Source organism: Penicillium malachiteum, assembly GCF_028827825.1.
Source record: "Penicillium malachiteum strain IBT 17515 chromosome Unknown utg000001l:1.0-8184562.0:1.0-8186909.0, whole genome shotgun sequence".
Classification (NCBI taxonomy): Eukaryota; Fungi; Ascomycota; class Eurotiomycetes; order Eurotiales; family Aspergillaceae; genus Penicillium; species Penicillium malachiteum.
The window spans coordinates 641,348-666,174 of record NW_026643094.1 but is presented as its reverse complement, the minus strand read 5'-3'; the positions used below and the strand labels follow the sequence as shown (position 1 = coordinate 666,174).

General features: G+C 46.9%; 5 protein-coding genes across 5 annotated transcripts; 2 read left to right on the top strand and 3 right to left on the bottom strand.

The window, feature by feature from the left end:
* Positions 1 to 676: 676 nt before the first annotated feature.
* N7483_000245 (uncharacterized protein) lies at positions 677 to 1,723 on the bottom strand (the record flags this gene model as incomplete). Its single annotated transcript, XM_057083683.1, has 1 exon — positions 677 to 1,723. One exon carries the CDS (start codon positions 1,721 to 1,723, stop codon positions 677 to 679), a length of 1,047 nt encoding a protein of 348 aa, XP_056949832.1.
* A 1,820-nt stretch (positions 1,724 to 3,543) lies between these two features.
* N7483_000244 (uncharacterized protein) lies at positions 3,544 to 5,037 on the bottom strand (the record flags this gene model as incomplete). Its single annotated transcript, XM_057083682.1, has 2 exons — positions 3,544 to 4,799; positions 5,019 to 5,037. 2 exons carry the CDS (start codon positions 5,035 to 5,037, stop codon positions 3,544 to 3,546), a joined length of 1,275 nt encoding a protein of 424 aa, XP_056949831.1.
* A 1,633-nt stretch (positions 5,038 to 6,670) lies between these two features.
* Positions 6,671 to 11,327, bottom strand: N7483_000243 (ubiquitin-binding TORC1 subunit KOG1; the record flags this gene model as incomplete). Its single annotated transcript, XM_057083681.1, has 6 exons — positions 6,671 to 6,860; positions 6,928 to 7,265; positions 7,336 to 7,669; positions 7,732 to 10,796; positions 10,868 to 11,234; positions 11,299 to 11,327. 6 exons carry the CDS (start codon positions 11,325 to 11,327, stop codon positions 6,671 to 6,673), a joined length of 4,323 nt encoding a protein of 1,440 aa, XP_056949830.1.
* A 3,676-nt stretch (positions 11,328 to 15,003) lies between these two features.
* On the top strand, positions 15,004 to 19,564 carry N7483_000242 (putative cell polarity protein (Tea1); the record flags this gene model as incomplete). Its single annotated transcript, XM_057083680.1, has 4 exons — positions 15,004 to 15,252; positions 15,307 to 15,712; positions 15,775 to 16,551; positions 16,611 to 19,564. 4 exons carry the CDS (start codon positions 15,004 to 15,006, stop codon positions 19,562 to 19,564), a joined length of 4,386 nt encoding a protein of 1,461 aa, XP_056949829.1.
* Positions 19,565 to 21,826: 2,262 nt separating this feature from the next.
* On the top strand, positions 21,827 to 23,170 carry N7483_000241 (casein kinase 1 family protein; the record flags this gene model as incomplete). The annotated part of the gene is made up of 3 exons (XM_057083679.1): positions 21,827 to 21,838; positions 22,002 to 22,074; positions 22,149 to 23,170. 3 exons carry the CDS (start codon positions 21,827 to 21,829, stop codon positions 23,168 to 23,170), a joined length of 1,107 nt encoding a protein of 368 aa, XP_056949828.1.
* Positions 23,171 to 24,827: the final 1,657 nt, after the last annotated feature.

The window sequence follows — 24,827 nt, the reverse complement described above, 5'->3', positions numbered from 1 at the left end:
CAGGAACATGGTTTTCTTATTAGGATTTGAATGACTCGAAAAGAATAAGCGTCTCCACTAGAAATCCACCAGGATTGAATCGTTCTCCATGTCAAATATTAGATACTAGAACTGATAAAAACTGATAAACGGCAAAGACGGCAACTTAACCCTAATAGGTAAATGATTTCTCGGTTATCCAGTTGAAAAGCCTCGGACTTCATTGACTTACCCGATCGCCCCACTTATAGATGTCGGTTATGACTGCCAAGAGCTTCATTAAGATTTATGAAGATCCTTCAAATGTTCCAGGTTCAACTTGATGTTGTTTCATAGGATGAGAGTGGAGAAAAGAGATCTCCGCAATTGGACAACTCAGGCTCTATCGGTATATGCTATATGTTGGTGGAAAATCATGACTCTTTTACTCCGTACATGAATTACTTCGGTATTCATATTGAACATTGAATATGCTTATTAGAATAGCAATACTACTGGTAGGTAGAATTTGATTGCTTCGCTTTCAGAAGAAATCGCGAGGTCTCTAGCTAATAGACATCAAACTTGAACTTGAAACAACGTTTAAACATTGGAGAAATATATATGCAAATACTAGTAGTATATAGAATCAAAAACTTGAGCCCATATTTTCTCATCCACATGCAACACTCAACTAAGTCATAGCCCAAGTACCACCTCAGGCTCCAGTAGTATCCCTCAGCTGGAAGCGAATTTCCGCAAAACCAACAGCAACACTGAAATAGGTCCAAATTCTAGTAATTGAACGAGTTCCTCGCGGAAAACCTGCGAGAACAATAGATGATATAGTGCGTCCAATGCGAGTCCCCATGATCTGATAAAACTCTGGCGTACCTTCATCAAAAGTCCGAGCCTGATTATACTCTCGAGACGCAGGATCATCGTATAATACAGGAAATCGTTCCGCATACACCATTGTCAGAGCGCGAATAGTTTGAGCGTTGTGAACTGCTACAGCCGAAATGTCCCTAAGTCCTACAATAGAGCCGTCGCCGTATTGTGCATTGTAACCTGCTACAACCATTTCAGAGATATGAGGGTGGTAAGGAGTCGGACCTCCGGGTCGAACTGGCTCGGTCTGGTGCTGTATAGATATCATTTCTATTGCCCTACGAGTGAATTGTCCTGCCATATGGCTATTACCAGAAAAGGCAACGGTCACATTTGTCACAAATTCTTCTGGTGCATCAGGGTAGCTTTGCTCGTAAGAAGTCGCAAGCTCGAGATGCTGCGAGGTCGTCTTCAGATCTAGTTCTCGCTTAGTTCTAGGAACACAGTCTTCATGTGCTAGAATTTGTTCCCAGGTCAATGTGCTTTGTTCAATAGGACAACCGGCTGCGTCAGGATCTCTCATCCACTCATGAAGCTGGCGTCCTCTATTTTCAAACCATTCTAAGGGGTAATAAGGGTCACGGGCTGGGAGAAGTCCCCTCTCTGGAAATAAAATTGATGTATCACGCGCTGGAGCTTTAGGCGCTGGAACATCAGGCGCTGGCTCTTCAGTTTCTTTTGGCGCAGGACTCGGTGGTTTCGGAAGGTTGGCAAGCTCAATTTCCTCCTCGGCGGCCCAAGGTGGAGGAGGGAGAGGAGGGCCAGGAGGAGGAGGAGGAGTAGGAGAACCTTCGCTTGATGATGATCGATCATGATAGAAGCACATGCAGTCTAGAAACCACCTGCAGATACCGCAGCGCCTTTGAGCACTCATTCTGGCGAACTCAGATGGATCAAACTTGTAAGTTCAAAAAAGGGTTCAGGTGTAAGATTGGACAAATAGTCAATGGGATTGTAGTTGGAGCTTTGCGTATGCTATAAATGAGATATAGAGTCAAGATTTTCAGTGGAGACACTGGCAGTGTATGAATACACGTCTTGTTTTGATGATGAACTAGACATGATGGTGCTGAAGTCCATTTTATAGATCCGAGTCCTCATGGCTGATCGGATTCAGATGAACTTGAAGAACGGGACAATTGATAAAGAAGAATCTTTGACCAGCTCAAAGCAAATTCGCACTGTGTCAGTGGCTCAGGCCATTGATTTTGAGAGTAAAAGACCGTTGAAACAATAATATCAGGACTCGGAGGTACTAGAATAGCAACTGCGGTCCATATCTTAGGGCGGGAAGTAATTCAGATCCGTGGAAATCCAGGAGAAAGTCCTTAGATACCCAGATTCAACTTGATTTAAGATATAAATTTAGAAAAAAATAGGGTGAGAGGCTTTCCAATCTCTTTTGCTAATTATAATCTTGAAACTCGAACATTGAACAGAGGTCTAAAGAAATCCCTGGAAAACCATGGATAGGTTGTAAGTGGTTTCATGATGCAAATGCCCTTTGAGCCTTTAATAGCTTCAATTCATATGGTTTTCTAGAAGGTATGCTGGGATCTGAGACAATTATTAGATATACACAGGTCTTGTAGTGTTATACCGTTAAATAAGAAAATGCTCGTTATATTCAAATTGAATGTCCAAGTCTCATACTGTATGCATCCATCTGATTCCAGCCATAGCAGCTATTTTGGGATGAAAGGGACCAGAAATTGGGACACCGTGACCTGAATGTCTCTTTGACTCGATATATTTTGTCAAGTTCCTAGTTATCGCCGTGTTTCGAACTCAATAATAAAGAAACACAACTTTCAAGATTGCCCAGGCGAAATTGATGTACTAACTCAGGGACTGTATGCCAGGATTCGAGCGCTGAGCACCTTCAAATTATCAAAATTCTCCATCAGCATAGTGATAATATTACAAGGCTCGGACTGTATACTACTATATGCTTTCAATATACTAGGTCATTTACTTCGGGTCTTTCGAGTTCTCAGAACTCAAGTGCTCGAGCCTTCAAATGTTGCTGGTTCCGCTACCTTGACAATGCTGTGTACAAATATTGAACATTGAAATAATTCAAAACGTTGATTACTACATGTGCAGATTTGATAAAATATTATGTGGACTCGAGGGTCTGATCTTCTTAGTCAGTTTTCGAGTATTTGAATGTCAAGCACTGACCTTGACTCGGATTGATTTACAAATTTTCAAGTTGATAGCTGCAAATGTACAAACAACTAGAGGGCATGGGCAGTTATTCTACTGGGGTTTAGTACATTCAGACTCAGCTGAATAAAGTAAGTAGTAGACTCAAACCTTGGTAACAATGATAATATGATAATATGATAATATGTAGCAGTAAATGTTTCGACTTGAATGATAGCACATATGTAAAAACTAGAACTTCCATTTGAAACTTGAAGTCTTGCAAATAGTTCCTGGAATATTGGGGGCCAAGTCATACTAGTACTTCAACTATTCCAAGATTCAAATGTTCAAACATCATGATTGAATGTTGTCTAATTCCACTTCCATAGTCCGAGGCCTATATCTGTAGCGAATTACCCCATTCATACCAGCACTTGAGTATAGCTACCAGTAGGACCAGAGCCTCTCCAGTTATCCCAGGTGCCCTAACTTGAACCATTTTGAAGCTAAGGATCAATCCGAGGATCAATTTGAAGATCATCCTTAGCGCAGTACATATTGTTCGACGTTAAAGCGCACGTTCATTACCCTGTCATAAAATTCCAGATTTTGCTGCTCCATTTGCGTAGCACTAATCACTCGAATCGAAATTTGACTAATAAAATGGGTTCCTCGAGGATGAAGACAAAGTACAGTCTCTCCCGCCACCCGTCCAATACGGGAACCCAAAAATTCATAGAATTTATCGCTGTCGGGTTGGTAAGAAAGTATGTCACCATCTTTGTATGGTGGATCTTGCCATCCTGTCAAGGGATCCGCGACTTGAGTAATAAGTTCATCAAGAATCGCGCGAGTTTGTTCGTTTGCGATATGAGTAACAAGAATGTATTTTAGATCGTCATTAACTGTGTCACTTTCGTAAAAGTGAGCCATTATGTTAGACATGTAAATTTGAGCCTCTCGCAGCACTGCATCACTATAAATGACCTCCGCTATAATAAGTCCAGGTGCGTTGAGCCCAGAATAATGGTTTCTGGATCCTCTAGTCCCAAAATAGCTAGAACGTTCAGTCCAGAGTTGAGGTGATGTAATATCTATCGCATATCCAAGGTCAATGAGGTTATACTTGACCTCAGACAAGGGGACATTTGGGGCCCGTGAAGGAACTGCTCCCTCGACCATGAGTTCTCTGATTCTCAACCCAATATTGAAGGGGTGTGTAATATTACAGCCAGGTTTATTAGGGTCTTCTAACCATTGATATAGCTGTTGACCTCGGGCTTGTAGATTCCCGGCTGGGACGTTTTCCGAATCCCGCTCACCTGGGGGAGGTGACCAGAGTTCAGGAGTGACAGGTCTATATGGAGTCAAAATTGGTATAGTGATGTTTCGACTACCACCTATGCCACGAGCTCGTATGCGGCGTCGTCGACGAGCACGCAGAATAGCACGCCGACGAACTAGACCAGGTAAAAGACGAATGTTTTTTGAAGCTTCATAATGATAATCACGACACCCACGAGATTCAGGAGGTCCAGGAGGTCCGCCTCCACCACCACCACCTCCTCCTCCTCCACCGTCTCCGTCTCCTCCGCCTCTTCCGCAGTTGGGACAAGGAGACCCTCTATCTACCTTATTTCCTTTATCTCCTTTTTCTCCTTGATCACCTTTGTCCCCTTTGTCACCTTTATCTGCCTTGTCACTCTTATCACCTTTGATGTTAACCCCTCGATCACCCTGGTCTCCTTTATCACCTTTGGCTCCTGGTACTTCTTCATCACCTTTGTCACCCTTATCACCTTTAATGTTTAGCCCTTTATCACCTTGGTCTCCTTTATCACCTTTCACTCCTGCTATTCCATCCTGTCCCGGTGATTATGGATCCCCAGGGGGTCCAACAGTTCCGGGAAGTCCATCAGGTCCAGCAGGTCCCATATATCTTTGCCGTCGGCGCTCCCGTTCACGCTCTACCCATCCGCATATACAACCCTTCAGCCTCTGCAACGGAAAGCAGACACAGCCTGGATCCAGATCCATTTTTACGCCTCAAGTCAAACAAAAAAAAGGACAAATTTGACACCATGACTGGTATATTTCTGGGTAGGAAGGTCTTATTGATCTGAATTCATTTTTGATTCGATGTTGTGTATTTGTATCCAATTTTGACTTTTGATAGGTACTGGATTTGGAGAGAAACTTGAACCGATCGAAGATCATGATCATGATCATATATATAGTATATGCATGTCTTGAGCATCTGAGCTGACCGGGTGCACATGTGAATTATGATCAATGCCAGCCCTGGAGTGGATCCAAGGTTCAAATTTGAATCTAGCTGAATGACACAAAAGGCTCGAAAGTTTTCAAAGAAAACACATGGGCAGTAGAATGAAAGGTATTGCTTTGCAAAGGTATAATTTCAATGAATTTTTCGGAAAATAGTAGACTCGAGATTTGGATACACAATGATGCACATGTACTAGTACTCTGTATGGCTCGATATAGAACATTTGAACCTTTCAAAGCTACTGGGACAACATCTTAAGTTGAATGCTTGAAGAAAAATAGTGAAAACTTGAACTTGAAAGGATGATTTACCTAAGGCTTAGTATTTTCCTGCCAGTGGGCTTTGACTCAAATGTTCCAACCCTGGAAGGTTTATTCAAGATAATTTTAGTTTCATTTCCATTATAATACTCTACTTGGTTCAAAACATGTTTCGATATCTGAAACCCTCAAAGTTCTGTGGAAAAATGAGAACATTTGAATGCATGTACTAGAGGATCAATATCTAACATTAGAAATGTATGCTATTTTAATCGATTGATGCCCAGATGGCTTGATAAAAGCGGCTCAAAGGACTCGTACCTACTAGCAGTGCCAGTGCCTAGTAGTAGTTGAACTTTTCAAATGTTCGCGCTGAAAGATATCCAAGGTCTGAATATTATGATAGTAATAACAAGTTGGAGATGATAGAAGCTCGAATGAAGACTCGGACCCAGGCTACTTTGGATAGTTTTCAGATGTTGTCTATTGGGGGCGGAAGACTTACTATCACAAGGTTCCCGAGGTTGATTTCAAGTTTAGTTGTAACATTGAAGCGATCCACGGGCAGTTACAAGTACTCGCGGGAACACTGATAGTACCTCCAGTGCTAAGTCTTAAATCAAATATGCATTGTATGAACACATTATTGCGCTATCGAGAAATAATGAACAAGAAAAGGAAAAAGGCAGGATCATCATTAGAGGAGAATAGAAAATCTGCAACGAATAGGCCGAAGCAAATATGATTGCAGCCCTTCTAATAGCTCCCAATCACCAGACTTATGCTGATCCATAAACCGAGGCGGGATATTCAAAGAAAAGAAAACGCAGAAAGGGACAAAGAAAGGGGGCGAGAGAGAGAAAGAAAAATAATTTCTCTCGCGTCAAGAAGAATCTGAGCGAAATGAAGAGAGATCGGGAAGAAATCAAATTAACAGTGTATGGCATGGAGAGAAAAGAAGGCACGGACGGGTGTGCATCATTATTTGAGCCATCAGCCTGGGAGCTGTGTGGAATTGCAGGTTGGATCCAGAGCAATACTACAATACTGCTAAAAACAGTGGAACGTGAGTTGAACTCAAGTCTTAGCAAAGATTCAAAGCCCTGGCCTGGGCCTGGCCTGATTAACAAGACACAAGGTTAATGTGGTTATCATTCAATGCTGCACATGCGAGCATTGTGCGATGCGGATGGAATGCCGTGCTAGCGATGGGGGAGGAACGGTTATGATGGAGGAAGCTGGTGTAAGGTTCGAAGGTGGAAAGATAGGTCCCATCGACGTTGAACGTCTTGACTTCATGACGGTTGGTGCCCCTGTGTCTATAGTCAGTATATTTCTACAATAGAGAAAGAAGGATTTTGAGGCAGGTAAAAAGCTTACATGCTGAAGACAGGTGCATGTTCATGCACACTCAAGGTCCGAAGAGTATCTTTTGTGGCAAAGATAGTAGATAAAGCGTCATTCATGCGGAGATCCCAAAGTCGAATTTCGCCATTGCGACTTCCTGAGATGAGCTCTCGCAAGCCACCACGCTGCATGTGAACGTTGGTGATCCATTGCTTGTGATCGCGCCAGACCTTAACCATGGAAGTCGTGGGCTTTAGTCGCTGGTCAAAGACACGAACTGCACCATCCCCAAAACCGGCGACAAAGATATTGCCGGCAACCTGATCAGACGTCAAAGAGGTGATACATGAACCAGAGCGTGCGGGAATATCCTAGAAAGAATCAGCCAAAATTAGCATTTCAAAGAACAAGCACGCAATGGAAAGTTGTTAGGTGTCGTACATTAGTGCAGACTTCGGTGGCTGCATTCCACACCCGAATCACCTTGACATCGCCTGCCACTAGGGCCTTTCCTTGACCCTGTTGCCAATCAAGAACAAGACCGGCATTTCGGTTGCTAGGAATGAGGTCAGGCAAAGCGCGGAAGGATGTGACGACTTCGATATCCCTAGCAGATTCGTAGTTCCGGAACAACTTGAGTACACCGTCCGAGGACCCTGTCAGCAGAAGGGCCTGATCATCTTCATTAATGTATCGAACTTCGTTGATCTTGGATCCAACAGGGTTGCCATTGGAAAATTGGTTGAGACGCTTATGACTCTGCCAATCCCAAATACTAATATCAAATTGTAAGTTAAAAAAGAAAACGGCCTATAAGGTGGAGTTCCCAGAACTTACGCGATGGTATCACGGTCGTCTGCCACAGCGATGTGATCTTCAAATTGGTGGAAACACATCTTCAAGGGTTGGCTGCTGTTGGATAAGAGAGAAATCGAGTTGTCCCATCGACTAGTACCTGCCTTGCCTTTGAGGGGCTGAGTCTCCGCAATAATCTTCTCATTGCGACTGCGCCGCCAGAGACGTTCGTTGTAGTCGGAACTTCCGGGCTCATCGGGTTCGTTTGGTTTCATCTGGGGCTCCCGGAAGTACTTCTCAAGGGTGAGTACGTTTTCATAAAATTTGGTGTGTGTTTTTTTCATGTTGAGAAAGAGTTCCGCAATTACCTCTGTTGACCAGTCCAAGAATCTGCTTTTCAAGGGAATGATAGGGACTCCTTCTGGGTCCCTGTATTGAAAGCCACGCGAAGTCGGCGTGGGAGCCAGGTGATAGGCTGTCGCGGGGGCGACGTGGTCGTTTACCTCGGGAGGTCGAGTCCATTCAGGTGGAGCACGACCACGGGGGGTCATGGGCATGCGACTCTTGGAAGGAGACGGGGGCGCAGTATTATCGGACGATGTATCCCCCGGGCCCGTACCGCCAAATGCAAGGTTCTTCAGTGAGGCAGCATAGCTCGCGGTGCGCTTGAAGCCAAGCGAAAGATAACCTTCTTGTTTGGGGGTTGGGGCGATAGATGACTGGGTCATTGAAGGAAGTGCTGTCTTTTTGGCTTCCAGACGTTCTGAAATCTGTAGCTTCTGTGACAGGCGATATGTGAGATCCAGGATCTCAATTCTGATTTTGTCAGCAAGAGTCGACATAGGTGATTCTAACAGGATGAGATGGATGTAATCAACGATCACACCGGCACCCTGAGCAATATCGGGATGGGGATCAACGGAGAGAATCAGAATTTGCTTCCAGAGAGTCCCAAATGTGGTGTTTCGAGAAAGCTGGGGGGTCTTGGCGTCTAGCTCCAGCGAACCGTTTTGGATCTCTGATGGACTCATTGGCGAGGCATCATAGAGGCGACGCTGCAGAGACCGTTTCTCACTGTAGAGCTCCTCATATGCGGCCACCAAAAGCTTGTTCTGATGGCGTTTGACAAAGGTGGAGAAGAAGACAAGCAGCTCCTTTCTCACAATCACACTTCCATCTGCGGCCATGGGCAAGACTGCCAAAGCTAGTGACTCCTCAATCTGGGCCACTTGGTCCGTCAAATCTGGGATCCCAATGAATGTGGTGACCGCATGTAGCATCGCTGCGCGAACTTCAGGTACCGGATCAAAATTCAGCTCACATAATCGTGCAGGAGCTGAACAGCGAATACCCATCCATTTCGCTTCCGGGAAATCACACCAGAGCATACTAAGGCAGAGACAGGACCACTGTCGGAGCAATGGATTTTCGACGTCTCCAAGATGTTTCAGGCACGAGTCAAATAACTCTCCAGACAAACAGACATTCTGACCTTGCGGGTAGCTTTTGCAAAAGATCGAGACGATGAAGGCACACATCGCCCGATGCTCACTCGCATTTCCGACGGGGATGGGGGAAGATGGATTTAAGATCGAGATAAAATAATGAATGCCGTTGTCCTTCAGAAGGTCGTTTTGCACGGTGTAGTCCACGGCCATAATTCTCGCCCAGATGAATACCATGACGGGTTTCAATTCCTGCGCAGCCGACTGTAATAGTTTGACCACATAAGGGAAGATACCAATGCTGAGGGCGAGATGTACTGCCCATGGACCCAGATCCAGGAATTTGCTAAGTAAAATCAATGCACGTAGACGATGTGCTTGGCTGAGAAGGACTTGCAGCACAATTGGAAGTTGATCTGGTGGATTCTTCTCTGTGGGCCCAGATTGCAAGTAAACCTCAAATGCAGTCAATTGCTCAGCGAAGAAAGTCGAGTGCTGGTACTCATACTGCCTACGGTTTTCCTCGTGATCGATCAAAGCCGGCAGCTGGGCCAGGACCATCTCCACAGCAAGATCCCAGCTTTTCCAAAGTGGATGATGATGAGTTTCAGGAAGTTCGGGAGAGGAGATTGGGTGACATTTGTATGTGCGCATGATGCGTTCGCTGAGAAGAAAGTTTCGGAAAAGTGCAGCAACCATAAGGTCTTGCCGGAAGAGCTTCTTGAACAACGCACGAGGAAGTGTGTTCCAAGCAATTGTATCAGTGATGGCCGTAAAGATCCAATTGAGTTCTCCAAGAGGACTGCGACGGTCTTGGAGACGACCCGGAACTCTGAAGTCATCGATGGAGATATCAGTTCTGAGGGGATTTTGCAGGATGAAAAACCGCAGGGCAATCTCAATGGGAGTGGTTAAGCAACAGGTGAAGAGATCGGCTGGAAGATCCGGGTTGGTTGGGAGAGATTCGGCTTTCTGGCATGCTGCCAACAGAATACAATCACCATAGTTCTGGACAATAGCGTTGGGATCTCTTTTCTTTGCTTCGGCGTTCTCCTTCTCGTGTTTCTCCACGAACGTATGGAAATTTTGGACGATGTTGCCTGCATGCGAGACATCAAAGACAAAAAGACTAGGCCCAGCTAGCCAGGATTGAAGATCATAGAGGGGCACTGGAATGTACTGCGTGTAATTCTTGTTGAAGACCCAGATCTCACCTGACTGGGTCGGCAAAGGAACTCCGTGGCCATTGTAATGCAAGAGAACCCGCTCATCCTTGGCATTCCGACGTAGGGAGATGCAGAACTTCTTAGTCTCATCCACCGATGGGTCCAGGTATTGCTTGTATCTGGTGCGCAGACTCAATGTCTCGTACTGTTCTTGTAGCTTCTTGCCAATCTGCTCCATGATCTTGTTCTGACCGCCACCGGTAGTAGAGGTGGGATCTACCCAGCATTCGAGCTTGGAGGTTGGGTTAGTTTTGACCACATCTGGAGGGTCAACACCGATATTCAGGCATATGGCCAGTGCGGCAGACACGGTCTTCAATCGGTCCTTCATTCTCCAGTCTTGACTCGGCCAGCTTCCTACGGGGTCTCGCGGGATACCATTTGTTTCATGGCGCTTCTCGGTGAAGTACATGTAGAAGTTCTGAGGGGGAAAAGCCTTTGTGTTAGTTTCAATATGCAAAAAGTCGATCAGATGTGGCATTCAGATGCCCGCTTCCCGCATCTTACCGAGTGAAGGATTTTGAGATATTCGCTGGAGGTGTACTCCTCTTGCCAGCCGTGTCGCATGGCAAAATCCTCCTCTTCATCTCCAGGGGTTTTATCAAATGTAACTCGGCTCGGTCCATAGTCACTTTTTGCTCGTTTCAACATTGCCGGTCGACTGGTCTCCGACCTGCGAGGTGATGGCCGTCGCGGTGGCTCGTTGGGTAGTAAGGCTGCATTCTCTCCGGCGGAGCTCGTTGGCCTAACTGGGGTAGCAATGGAGGTTGATGTGTGATCTACCGTAGTGAAGGAGCGATGGTGGCTGGACAAAGGAGCTGGTGATCGTTCACGGGTGGGGATGGTGGTTTCCAATTCTGGACCAAACGCGACTCTGACGGATTTATTATTGCGCCGGGGTTCCGTGGAGCCATTTGTCGCGGGGGGGTTGAGTAGACTGATCCATATCTGCAGTAGGGTCCCTCATGTTGTCGTATCAGTCATGGTGTCACATAAGTGAGAGTTAGGACGGCGGGGGTTGGGAGGTGAAGAGCATGAACAGCTCTGAGACCTCCCAGATGCCGAAACCAGGAGGTAATGAGGCTGGGGGAAGTGTTTGAGGGGTTGATTTTAGGGTGAACTCGAAAACCCAATATATCGAAAACCACTAGGTCAGCACTCTTTCACGGGTGGAAAGCCGGGGCGATCTAGACGCACACGGCAACGGTGAGGCTCACTTGGTGCTGGAACCCGGATTATGGTATCCCCGCGTTCATGATGACTAATGCCGGAGCTCTCGCGGCTTAATAACAACAACCTTGGAAGCTTTAGGCTGGAGATGCGCCATATTACAATTTACAAGTGAGTCTATGAGATTAAAATTCTGAGGTGATCTGAGTTTTTCAATTATGTTTCCAAATGTCTTTACAACTCATGCTGTAAGCTCATTAACGACACACTCTGGAGGGAGTTTGATGCTAATGCGGAGTTCCTGATACTGCACAAGGTTGTCTTATCTGGGGTATTAACCGTATATCCATCAGTATTTGTGTCCTGTTATACCTAGGTATCTACCTAGGGAATTTGGATCCATATTATGTTGGTGATTCAATTGAACAGTAGCAATAACCTTGGAAGCTTATTCATGTTAAGGCGATACATATGTAGTGTGGAAAGCCGCTATTAGATGTGATTTCCAACTAATGGCATGATTCCAAGATTAGCACAAACGCCTGATATAAACGGGCCCTCAAAGGCTTTTAGAGTACCTAAAAGTCCATTCAAAAGTGATACAGTAAGGGTCGAAAGTAAACTCCGCTTTTACCCAGAATGTATTTTCTGTAGTAACAGGTACATACGAAGTTTGCAGGCTTGTACCTACTTGTGACTAGGCAAAGAGATTACTAGTAGGCAGATGGAGCAGAGGCCCGGATTGGATCGAGCTGAGAATAGCACAAAACTGATTTTTGAAGAAAATTCAAGAAGATATAACACAGCAGCATAAATACTGACCTTGGACTCGGAGTTCCCGAGGTCAGCGGTGTTACGTATTTGCTTCGGATACCATGACGATTCAAGGTCTTCGACATAGAGTGGACCTCTGCCTCAGGCCTATAATCATCCTTCAAGTTCGTTCAAGTTATATGTATCATTCGCAGCTATGAAATGACACATTTCCGACATACTTAGTATTCACTCATCACAACTCGTTTCAGATACCCCAAAATTTCAATCTATTGAAGAAAGCAACATGGCCCTCGTGGTAAGCCTGTCGCTGTCAAAACATTGTATTCAACGCTAATGCAGATCATAGAATGACCCGCCGTCAGGGTGGGGCTCAAAGCCGAGTACGAAGAGGACTTGGAGGCGGAGGATCGTGTCGGACAACATCTGTGTGAAGATATGAATCTTGGAAGACGCCGTCCAATATGTGTTATTGCACAAAACATGCCTACCTGCGTGAAGCCAGCGGAAAGTTCTACCTCTGGTATTGCGTTGGTGTCGATATCCTCGAAATCGCCTCTCCAACAACCCTAAATGAGATAATCAAGACTATCAAAGAAAAGAGAGACGAGGCTGTGAAGACTAAGAGGATTTTATGATAAAGAAATCTGGGGTTTATCTGGACTTGGAGACAGGCCCGTTGCTATAGAACACCATGATTTACTTTATCTGACGTGGATCACTAGTATCAATATTTTGTCATAAAAGTGGGAGATTAGGCTAGGCTATAGCCAGTTAGCATGAGAAGTGCGGCCAAGTTCTGCATGCCAGACATAGGTTAATCAGAAAACCTAATAAACTCCACGCGATTAACCGCACATACGGCGGCGACTAAGCGGTCAACTGGTACGACAAAAGTGGATCTGAAATTTTAAAATGGTAGAATCTACCAGGTGACTGATGATCTACACCTCTTCGTATATAAGTACCTACGGGGTTACCTGGAAAGAAAGGAAGGCTAGCTACTACATATATCATGATCCAGTTGGATTTAGGCAACTGGTGGATAAGCTGTAGGCCCTGACAGGCGGTGGCAGAAAAATAACCCCTAGTATGTAAGAGAAGGCCTACCCTGCCGCCTTCCTAGAAAAGAGGGCTCGGACGAGACTCCAACCACAACTTGAATGAGATCAGTCACCATATTAAACTGGAAGTGATACATTGAGTCAGGGAACTCTCTCAGATGAGACCATATGAAATCAGAAACTTGGAATCAGAAATCACAAATTCACCTTGTTACTCCCTGCCAAGATACGTCTCCATAGACACATTGTCTTAGACATGCGGAGGAAGAGATCATGATAGACCAGGTACATCAATTAGTCTCACTAGGAACCTCCAACTCAATGTGATGTGTTTGATTGTGTGACAGTTCATCTCTGGAATGAACTGACAACTCTGCAGAGTCAAAGCTCCTAATGCACCATCCCTTTGTGCAGATGTGTCGAATCTTAGAAATCCTTAGTAGTCAGCATACCGTAACCTTGGAACCGAGGAACATACGAGGTGATGATCGTCGAATTCTTGTGATAGACCCTATCTTTTTCTTCAGTTTTTCTTTTCAGACTTCTTTTCTATGCTTTTTTGACCTTTCTTTGGTATTTTCCTCCCCTTTGTTTAACATAGTCCTGATGTATTTCCTACAGAGATCAACCCTGCGTGGAACCTGTAGGTTCCTTGCACGTTGTGGGGGGTGGATCGCCGGGGTGGACATGGGAGGCGTACGCTACAACAATTGGCTACTCCCGTCACACAGGGGAAAGCCCCGCGGCTTAATTATAGCACAGATTACAGAATACATGTTAATGCTTCCAATCCTTACTATCATGTGCAGATATCAATTATATCTCCTCTCGCATATTATTACTATCCTCGAATACCAACAGTCATAATAAGGTAGCATGGAATGGAGTAGTGTGGCTTGCATACATTAGCCCTGATGACAGTATGGTTCTTCACAAGCTCAAAGGTTATCGGTACAATTTACCTATTATCATCTAAAAAATGAAATCCAAAAATTCATAGAAAATTATAGAAAAATGGACTTTAAATCTTGAATCACAAGCACGAGGGTTTTTCAATTCTCCATGACGACCAGAGGCTGGGGTGTTAAGAATGTGCCTCACAAAGACCGTTGATGTTGCCCCTGAGTATGCAGCCGGTTCCCCATACACTAAGACTAGTTCGATTAGACCACATCCGCCAGGGAAATTGAATCTTCTCTCTTTCTGCATCTCTCTGGTTTCATTCTCACCCCCCCTTTTTCCTTGTTTCTTTTTGCTTTTTCACAGATCTATTCCCTGGTCTTGATGTCCACGATCATTGCTGGTTGATTCGGCATCCCACCCTCCCCGATAACCCCTGGCCTATTTTTTTTTATTCTGCTCCGGGCCCTGTGAATGGGACACCTCTCGACGGGCTCCCGCTGGTTCCTGGTTCCGCTCTCCACACCCTCCTTGAGAAAACACCTCGCTCCACAAACCGATCGCGCACAAGAATTGCATTCGTGAACTCGACCAGTCTTACATTAGCGGTGCTTTCAACCTCAACTTGTCGGCGCCCGCATAGCAAATCGATTTTTTGGGCGCCCGAATTCTGCGAATTTGCGGCATCCTGCGTGAACGGCCCGTGAACGAACTGATTACGACTCTGCTTTAACGATGGCTTTTTTGTTCAAATCCAAGAAGAATCAACAGGGGACGGCACTCCCATCGGCAACCAGAAATATTCATACATCTGAGGGTGCTCCGGCTAGTAATGCTCCCATGCCAAATGGGGCCAAAGTCGATGGTAGCTTTTCGCAGACCCCAACCCCCAGCAGCAGCTACAATAATTCACTTAATTCTGCGGCCAGTCCAACCAGTCCGGATCCTGTTAGGCCACGACAGAGGGCGGAGTCTGAATCACAGGTAAGAATTTGATTGTTAACAGATTAGAAAACAATAGGCCCTGACTCTCTCTAGGTTCAGGTTCAACGTCCGCAGCAACTTCCAAATGGCATGTCTCCGCAACAAAGCCCGAATTCGACCCTCTATCCCTGGTCGCAACGGCGGCTGAAATTCTCCTCGCCGCAATCGACCCCATTTCCCCGGTATGGCGCCGCAATCAATTCGGTGGCTTCTAAGGAGGGAGACATTTACATGATGGGAGGTTTGATTGATGGATCTACGGTCAAGGGAGATTTGTGGATGATTGAGAGCAGTGGAGGTAGCCTTTCTTGTTTTCAGATTGCGACAGTGTCTGAGGGCCCTGGCCCACGAGTTGGACATGCCAGCTTACTTGTCGGGAATGCATTCATTGTGTTTGGTGGTGATACTAAAATCAATGAGACGGATGCGCTGGACGACACATTGTATCTTCTGAATACTTGTATGATCTTGTCCCGATTACATCTTTCAAACGTTCTCTTTATCTAACTGAAAAATATCTAGCATCTCGACAATGGTCTCGTGCAATCCCACCCGGAGCTCGCCCCGCTGGACGGTATGGTCACACTCTGAATATTATAGGCTCGAAGCTCTATGTTTTCGGTGGTCAGGTCGAAGGATTCTTCTTTAACGATCTTATCGCATTCGATCTGAACCAATTGCAAAACCCTGCAAACAAATGGGAAGTCCTTGTCCAGAATAGCCATGAGGGTGGCCCCCCTGAGGGACGAATTCCTCCTGCACGAACCAACCACACTATCGTCACCCAAAACGACTGTCTTTTTCTTTTTGGAGGAACGAATGGTGTGAAGTGGTTCAACGATGTCTGGACATACGACCCTGGCGTGGGCACATGGACTGAAATAGACTGTGTCGGTTTTATTCCCACACCACGAGAGGGCCATGCTTCAGCTTTGGTCGGTGATGTGATGTACGTCTTTGGTGGCCGAACCGATGAGGGAGTAGACTTGGGTGATCTTTCAGCATTCCGAATTACCTCTCGTCGGTGGTATTCTTTCCAGAATATGGGGCCAGCTCCATCTCCCAGATCTGGGCATAGCATGACTGCCTTTGGTAAACAGATTATCGTCATGGCTGGTGAGCCTAGCTCCGCTCCTCGTGATCCCAATGAGCTCAGCATGGCTTATATCCTTGACACGTCCAAAATCCGGTACCCCAATGATTCTGGCCCTGTTGAGCGTAGTGCTGCTCCAATTGGGAGGATTGCTCAAGTGGAAAAGCAGGGGCCCTCGTCTGGACGTACATCCCGCGAGGCACAAAGTGCGACCCCTGACCACCAGCGCCGTGGTCCCTCGCGTGAAAGTTTGATTCAACCCCAGGCAATAAACCAGGCGAGTTTGGACCTAACCCAAACCTGGGGCCTGGCTCACGGCTCCCACGTGCATCCATTGCCCAGGCGCCCTCTGGACCCCCTCCACCGGGCCAGGCTCCATCGCCTGGCCCTCGCGCTAATGGTCCTCAACCTGGAGTGAACCCTCGGAGCAAGACTCCTACGAAAATGGATCGTGGCTACACAGGCACCGTGGATGTTCGTGTTGCAAACTCAGAGCGAGGTGCTGAGTCCCCGGTGGCTAAGGAAATACCTCTGGATACACAGTCTAGTGGACAGCGCACACCAACTCAGCAAGCGCAGCGAATGTCAGCCAAGGCAATGGAGGCCGGTGAAGCAGCGCCATTAATCACTACCCCTGGCCGTCAACGATCATTGCGCTCCCAGCGACAGCGTGGCTCGATGGACAGCGCGGAGGAATCGGTGTTGGGTCGCCAAGCCAGTATGGATGGTTCAATTGAGAGCCGGGCTTTCCGCAATTCCAAGACCCTTGGTGATGAACCTCGTTCCCCGCGCCTGACCCCCCATCAAGAAGCCCTGATCAAGGAGCTGGAGTCCGCTAAGGCTCGCAACGCTTGGTATGCTTCTGAGCTGGCTCTGGCGAGAAAGGGTGGCTATGTGCCTAATCCATCGAGTAGCCCCGCCATTGATGAACGTGCAAGCGACTCGTTGAATGACGAGGACCGTCCATTGGTTGAAGCTTTCCTTGCTATGAGGGCGGAGCTGTCTAAGATGCAGGCCACCGTTGACCGCCAAGCATCTATCGCGTCCAAACGCATCGCAGAAGTAGAACATCAGCGTGACGTGGCCGTGAGCGAGGCAGCTTACTCGCGGGCTCGGCTTGCTGCTCACGGTGGTAGTCAACGTGGAACTCCTCAACCGGAGGTCTCCCGCGACGCCGAAGATGGCACTGAGAGACCGACCGACATGGGTCGTCGTCTAGCATTGGCTCTTGCATCTCAATCCGAGCTCAAAACCAGATTGGATGTTATGACTACCGAGTTGCAGCAGGAAAGACAAGCTAAAGAGCTAGCCGAGGACACGAATGAGGCCACTCGGAAACGATTGGCTGAGTTGGAGATGCAAAGCAACTCTTTGGAGACGGAGAACCTCCGCGCAGAGTTACATCGTGCTGAAGCATCCTCTCGAGAAGAGGCGCTGTTGCGTGCCGAGGCTGAGGCTTCGCTGAATCAATTGACTCTGGACAAAGAAGAGTTGCTTCTTCAGTTCGAAGAATCTTCTGGCCGTCTTAAGGACTTCAATTCCAACTTTGGTAGCTTGAAAGAAGCGGTCGCTGCATCAGCTGCAAAGACAGCCATCATTGAGAAACAGTTGCGAGAAGAAAGAGAGCGTCGCGAAGGACTGGAGAGAAAGCTCTTGCAGCTTCGAGCGGAGCATGAGGAGCAGACAACCGAACTTGAGAGTGTCACTCGACGCCTGGTTTATGCTGAAGAACTCGCTGAGAGTCATGCGAAGGAAGCCGAAACCCATAAGATGGCTTTCGTGTCAGGACTTGAACGAGCTACTTCTACTGACTTGGAAGCGTCACTTCGTTCTCGTGCTGATCAGCGTGTTACTGCTTTGGAGGCTCAGATTGAACGATCTACCACTCTGGCCAAGGCCAACCAGGCTGCTGCCGATGCGGCCGTTGAGAAACTGCGCCGAGCCGAAGAGCGCATTGCCGGTTTGGAGGCATACCAAGAGCAAGCAAGCCGTGAAGGCCTGCAGCTACGCCGCCAGCTGCAAACCGCTATGAAGGACAGCCAGACAGCCACTGCAGAAAGTAGAGACTTGAAGGCACAGCTCGATGCTCACCAGCGCGAGGCCGGGGCTTTGAACATCCAGCATGCCGCCCTGAAGGATCTCCTGGGTGAACGCGGCATCAACCCTACTGATACCCGCCGCTCACCTCGTCTTGAATCCCCTGGATCCCGTTTCGGTACGCCGGAGCAAAGTCGTCTACGAGAATTGGAGCACCAATTGTCCACCAGTATGAAGGCACATGACGATCTTAAGGTTACGTTTGAAAGCCGTGAGCAAGAAGCCGACCGTGCTTTCCGGGAGAAGTTAGAGCAGCTTGAGAACGATTACCAGTCTGCTGTTCATTACGTGAAGGGCACCGAGAAGATGCTCAAGCGTATGAAGGATGAACTCGGTCGGTACAAGACTCAGAATGCCAAGATGCAATCTGAGCTGGATGTTCTCCAGACTACTGACGGTCAGACCGATAACTCTGCAGAAGAATGGGGTATCGAGCGAGCCCGGCTCCAGCAAGTGATTGGGGATTTGGAGTTGAATACCTCATCTTCCATTCAGAATCTCGAGAACCAAATTGCTCAGCTCCAGGAGAATCTGACAGCCATCGGTACCGAGAAGGAAGCCTCCATAGCTGAGCACACTCGTATCCAGAAAGAACTACTCGCCACTGCTGAACGCACCCGTTCTGAACTAGACCAACTGAGACAGGAAAATGTGCATCTTGAAACTCGTGCATCTGATGCCGAGCAAAAGGTCAATATGCTTCTCGAACAGGTGGAGACTTCGGTGGGTCACTACCGCCGCCAGTCACAGCACATCCAAGGTCCCAATGGTGTTTCCCGCAGCCTCAGCAACGCCTCTAGCAATACCGCCGGCGGTCGACCTCGAGCTGATAGCAGTGTTTCGCAGGAATCTACTTTCTTCCCTGATAACCGTGGGTCTGTGGCCTTGGACTCCCTTGCCAATGAACTTGAAGCCCTTCGGAGTCACTGGGAAAGCACCAACCGCAACTATCGTCTGAGTAGCCAGTTGGATCTCGAACGAACTCCGACCAAGGATGATAGCAATGGATCTGCCATGATGAGTGACAGTCTTGCAGAGTGGCGTCGTCGGTTAGATGAGGATGAGCGCACTGGTGCCAACAAGCCGAAGACAATGCCCACTGGTGCAGCCAATGTCATCTAACCACGCAATGCTGATTTGCTGCCTTATCTTTTTCTTTTCTTCTTCTCTCTACGACTATGTGGTCCTGAGATATGTCACTATGCAATTCTCTGAGCGCTTTTCCATGTATTCCTGCCAGTTCCCTCGTTTTATTTCTAATTTACCGCGAAAGCATGATCCTTGCATGATGAAAAAAGGTTATGGTCTGTACTGTGTCTTTTTTCAGCATTATTATTATTTTTCTTTTTTCTCTTTTTATTTAGTTACTTTGTTTGACCAGCAATGAGGAACGGGATTCCTTTTGTTTCTGTTTTCCTTTTCATCCCCTCTCGTCTGTTGACTAGTTTCTGCTGTCTTCGCTCGCTCTTTGTTCTCCCCACCCCTTTGTTCCTCGCTCTTTGCCTGTACTTTCCTCCCTTTATACCCCGGTCCTCTGATGTTTATCGGACTCTGGCTGTACCACTACTCGCACACCCATGAATTTTACCATGCAATGTATTCCTTGCCTTCTTTTAGAGGTCCTTTGATTATTCCATATTCCTTTTCAGCCCATGTAGGCCCAAACCCTCGGAGCTATTGCGTATTTTAGAACAAGCCTGAGTGTTGAATTTGTTAAATGGACATCTTGTGTCGTGTCAGGCTTGGTTTGTAAACATTTGAAGACATGGGTTTTTTGGTCTAACCAATTATGTACTATGCCACCAGCGGAGCTGTATACCCACCTGGACATGTATCTGTTTGTATGCCCAGGTGGGGACAGTTAAACCCATTTAGGAAACGGGGTGTCCATTTAACAACAATCATCCTCCTTTATAGATTGGGCCATATCTATTCCAGTTACCAGGATGTTATTTGCCATTGGAACCGTTACCGGGGTACTCCGTACGGTAAGTGGCAGTGGCCCCATGCAGCTTCAATGCAGCTAGGTACGAGAATGGGGCCGAGTTGAACCAAACAAACCTGCGCCCTTCCAAGGCGAATTGGGGCCATGTCATTCAAATGTTCCTTCGGGAAATTCTCGCATGGGGGGAGGGGGGTTTAACCGAATGGCAAAATGGTCTATATACTCCGCAGATACTACGTTTAGTTGAATACTCCCTCAAGTGCTTAATCTACGTAGCATGTATGGTTATCTATCACACCATCAGTACCTCATTTAGGTTGGTAGTTTCAAGGGTCTAGATCTGGCAATTGATTGCTGCAGATTCGGGTATATTGATGATATTAATAGTAACTTCGGTCGATAGGGAACATCCCTCACATTAAAAAGAAACCGAGGTATTTACCTAGGCCCATCACACCAGGGTTTTTCTTCTTGCAAATCTCATTCTATTTCAGGTTATTTCAGGTTTTTGGGCAGTCAGCTGAGCAACGTGTACCAGTCGGACTAGTACAGGCCCGAGACCCTTTGAGATCCAACAGTTTAGATCATATTATATACTGTAGGGAATATGAACTGAAAGACAAGAAATATTATAAAATAAAATATCAACTAAATTTATATTTATACGTCTTTATAATGATTTAAAAGTAAATCGCGCAAAATTTAAAAGTAACGAGGTTGGTACATGTCAAACCCCTAGTAAAAGTACTAAGTAAGTAGTTAACCCCTTGTACTCCGCAAGTCACTTCCCGTTCAGCCACCTTAAATTCGCTAGAGAAAAATACGCGCTTCACCGACTTCTTCCTCCCCCTCTTCACTCCTCCTTCTCCTTCTCTCTATCCAACATCACTCTTTCCCTCCATTATCAAGGGCTTGGTCCTTGATTCTTTTTTGGACTAACCTCCTTTTTCTTCTTCTATCGATTCGGATTTTCGTTCGTGGCTACCATTTTTCTTCCCCTATCCATCCGGTCGTACGGTCGGCATTGAACATCTTTTGAGATCCTTATCTCGCGTTCCAGGTATGGCGCCGTTACCCTCTCCACTTCTAGATCTCTCTCCCCTCCTTTTGTTGATACTCTATTTGTGTTCCTTTTTTCTTTTTTTGTTCACTTGCATGCTTGTAACCGCCGTCGATTCCCATCTCACGGCCCATCAAGGCCCAACCTTTACCCCCTGGTGGCCACATCTGACCAGCCTCACTCTTCGGCCTGAGGCTCAGAGAGTCACCCCCCATTTCAATTGCTCTTTGCCTTAATTTGTACCACCGCTCCACACCTGCTTGTCATCCACTTTTTTTTCCTTCTTCTTCTTCTTCTACTCGACCTTTTCTAATCATTATCTCAACAGCTTTCAGTTTCTCCGCACGGCTATCGGCTGTGCCGTGACAATCCATCCAACATGACTACCATGGTCAGTGCCTAATCCCTTTATTACGACCTCCTTCCTTTTATTACCAGTGTCGATTTTTATGTCAAATCTTCACTTATTATTCCGAGATCGATGTCGTCGTCAAATACGTCAAAATCGAAATCATTCTAGTCGGGTTGTCGATAAGTGCTGACATCATACACAGGATTTGCGTGTCGGTAACAAGTACCGCATCGGCCGCAAGATCGGAAGTGGTTCTTTCGGTGATATTTACCTTGGTATGTACTTAGGAACCAGCATATAGCTGTTTCTGTTCTAATATTACTGATCCGGCACTAATTCTCTTATATAGGAACCAACATCATCTCTGGTGAAGAGATTGCCATCAAGCTTGAGAGCGTCAAGGCGAAGCACCCTCAGCTCGAGTATGAGGCCCGTGTCTACAAGTCTCTTGCCGGTGGTGTCGGTATTCCCTTCGTCCGCTGGTTCGGTACTGAGTGCGACTACAATGCCATGGTCATCGATCTGCTCGGTCCCAGTCTGGAGGACCTCTTCAACTTCTGTAACCGCAAGTTCTCGCTCAAGACCGTTCTCCTTCTCGCCGATCAGTTGATTTCCCGTATCGAATACATCCACGCTAAATCATTCATTCACCGTGATATCAAGCCCGACAACTTCCTCATGGGTATCGGTAAGCGCGGTAACCAGGTTAATGTGATCGATTTCGGTCTGGCCAAGAAGTACCGTGACCCCAAGACTCACTTCCACATTCCTTACCGTGAGAACAAGAACCTCACTGGTACTGCCCGTTACGCCAGTATTAACACCCACTTGGGCGTTGAGCAGTCTCGTCGTGATGATATGGAGTCTCTTGGATACGTTATGCTCTACTTCTGCCGTGGCTCTCTTCCCTGGCAAGGTCTGAAGGCTGCTACCAAGAAGCAGAAGTACGACCGTATTATGGAGAAGAAGATGACTACCCCCACTGAAGTTCTTTGCCGTGGTTTCCCCAACGAGTTCGCCATCTACCTCAACTACACCCGCTCGCTCCGCTTTGACGACAAGCCCGACTACTCCTACCTTCGCAAGATCTTCCGTGACCTGTTCGTCCGCGAGTCCTTCCAGTACGACTACGTCTTCGACTGGACCGTCTACAAGTACCAGAAGAACGCCGCTATGATTGTTGACGCCAGCAAGAAGGACAAGGATGACGAACAGACCCGCCGCCAGGCCGCTGCTGCGGCTGCCATGCCTAGTGCTGCTGCCGCCAAGCCCAGCGCCATCTCGGGCCAGCGCCGCAAGGTCATCGACCGTGGCACCCTCGACAACACTCCGGACACCAACCGTGCCGTGGGAGGGAGTGACAGGATGTGAGTACTTTGAAACCTTGGTTTCCGAGTAGGGAACCCCTTCTTCTTTTCCCCTTACGTTTGGTGTTTTATCTTTTTGTGACGCTGGGCGTGGAGGAAACCCTTTAGTTCTGAATCTGACTAATCGCATAGTCTTCGGCGTTAGGCTGCGTTCTGCCTCGAAGGGAGCTGCTCAAGGTGCTTATGGACCTTCCGGTAGCCGTTCGAAGCGGAACGATGGGTCTGGGGCTCAATGGTACTAATCGTGTCACCATGTGTGGAGCGACTTTGTAGGAGTATGTGTATGATAGGAGTTCGACACCTGTTGATTTTCTGCCATCTCATACCCTACAAAGCGCTTTTCTGCATGCACACAATCAACCACCTTAAGAAACCCGGGACTTCCCATTGTCAACTCGCTGTGGACGGAACATATTGCACTCGACTCTCGGCCTACTCGGACTTTTCTTTTCTTTTCACCCCCTGGAACTCCACTCATTCTGCAATCTCTTTAACCGCCCTTCTATCCCGTTCTCGATCATATTTCGACTTCAGCCGTTTCGATTCTCAGCGATATGTCTATTGATATCACTTTCTGGTGTTGTCTGGCCATTCGCTGATGACTGTTTCAACATTTTCGGATTTTCCTGTTACCCGTTCGCTCGGGGCAGCCGATTTCTCAGTCTCGAAACGCTATTGATATGGTGGCTTTTTTTTCAGTCTTCGGTTTATTTTCGGTATTTGCGACCCTTAAGCTTACTCTATGCCTTTTTTTTCAACCCTCTTCGCAAACGACCGAATTACCCAAGACTGAAGGAGATGCAAATGACGGGCATCAAAGCTGGAAACAGAACATTTCGATGTTTCTGTTCGTATGATCGCTTGTTACTGGACTTCCCTGCGCATTTCGATGCGCCTACCCATCAATTTGTGTTACCCCCTTGTCTCGCTATTTCTTTTACCCCCACCGTTCAGTGTGTTGTTTATTTTCCCTTGCCCTTTTTTCATTTTCATCTTTTTGTTTTTACGTACGATCGACGCAGTTTGGGGACGAGGAGAAAATCGGTTGAATCCGGTCTGTTGATGAAGTGTGGAAGCGATTATACGGGAGGTTGACTTTCTTCGAGGATTTGTTTGTTGGCTGTTATGGATCTTGCTGGGCTCATGTGCAAGATCCTTGTCTCGACACAGCCTGTTAAGTCTTCAGAGGAGGAAAGTCTGTTCTCGTTTGGTACTTGGCGACGGAAATGGTTAGGGTCGCTTCCGGGGTGGTTTTTGCGTCGATCGTATGTTTTTAATTTTGCTAGCCTTTTTGAGTTCGCTTGCGCGTTCCCTATTGCATGAGTTTGTTCTCTATCGCACATTCTGAGATTGGTGCATGTTCCCTCTCCTATAACTTGGATGAGCTTTCAGAAACCTATGGGCCGTCATGGTCTAAATAGTGCCCAAGTTAAGGAGATGCGCGCTGCCTTATGGCTTTAACGTCAAATATCAAATGCAATCATCCCCTATGCCCTGAATTTTCATCTTCGTTTCTACGTAAATTTCGACTTGTAACATGTAGGGATCTATACGAAGTACGAGTAGTGTGCATTTGCGGTGAGATCATCGAGTTGTCTTTGTCGTTCTGGGCGATCTATGCACGGACCAGAAGCTTTACGGGATCAAATACTCAATAATCT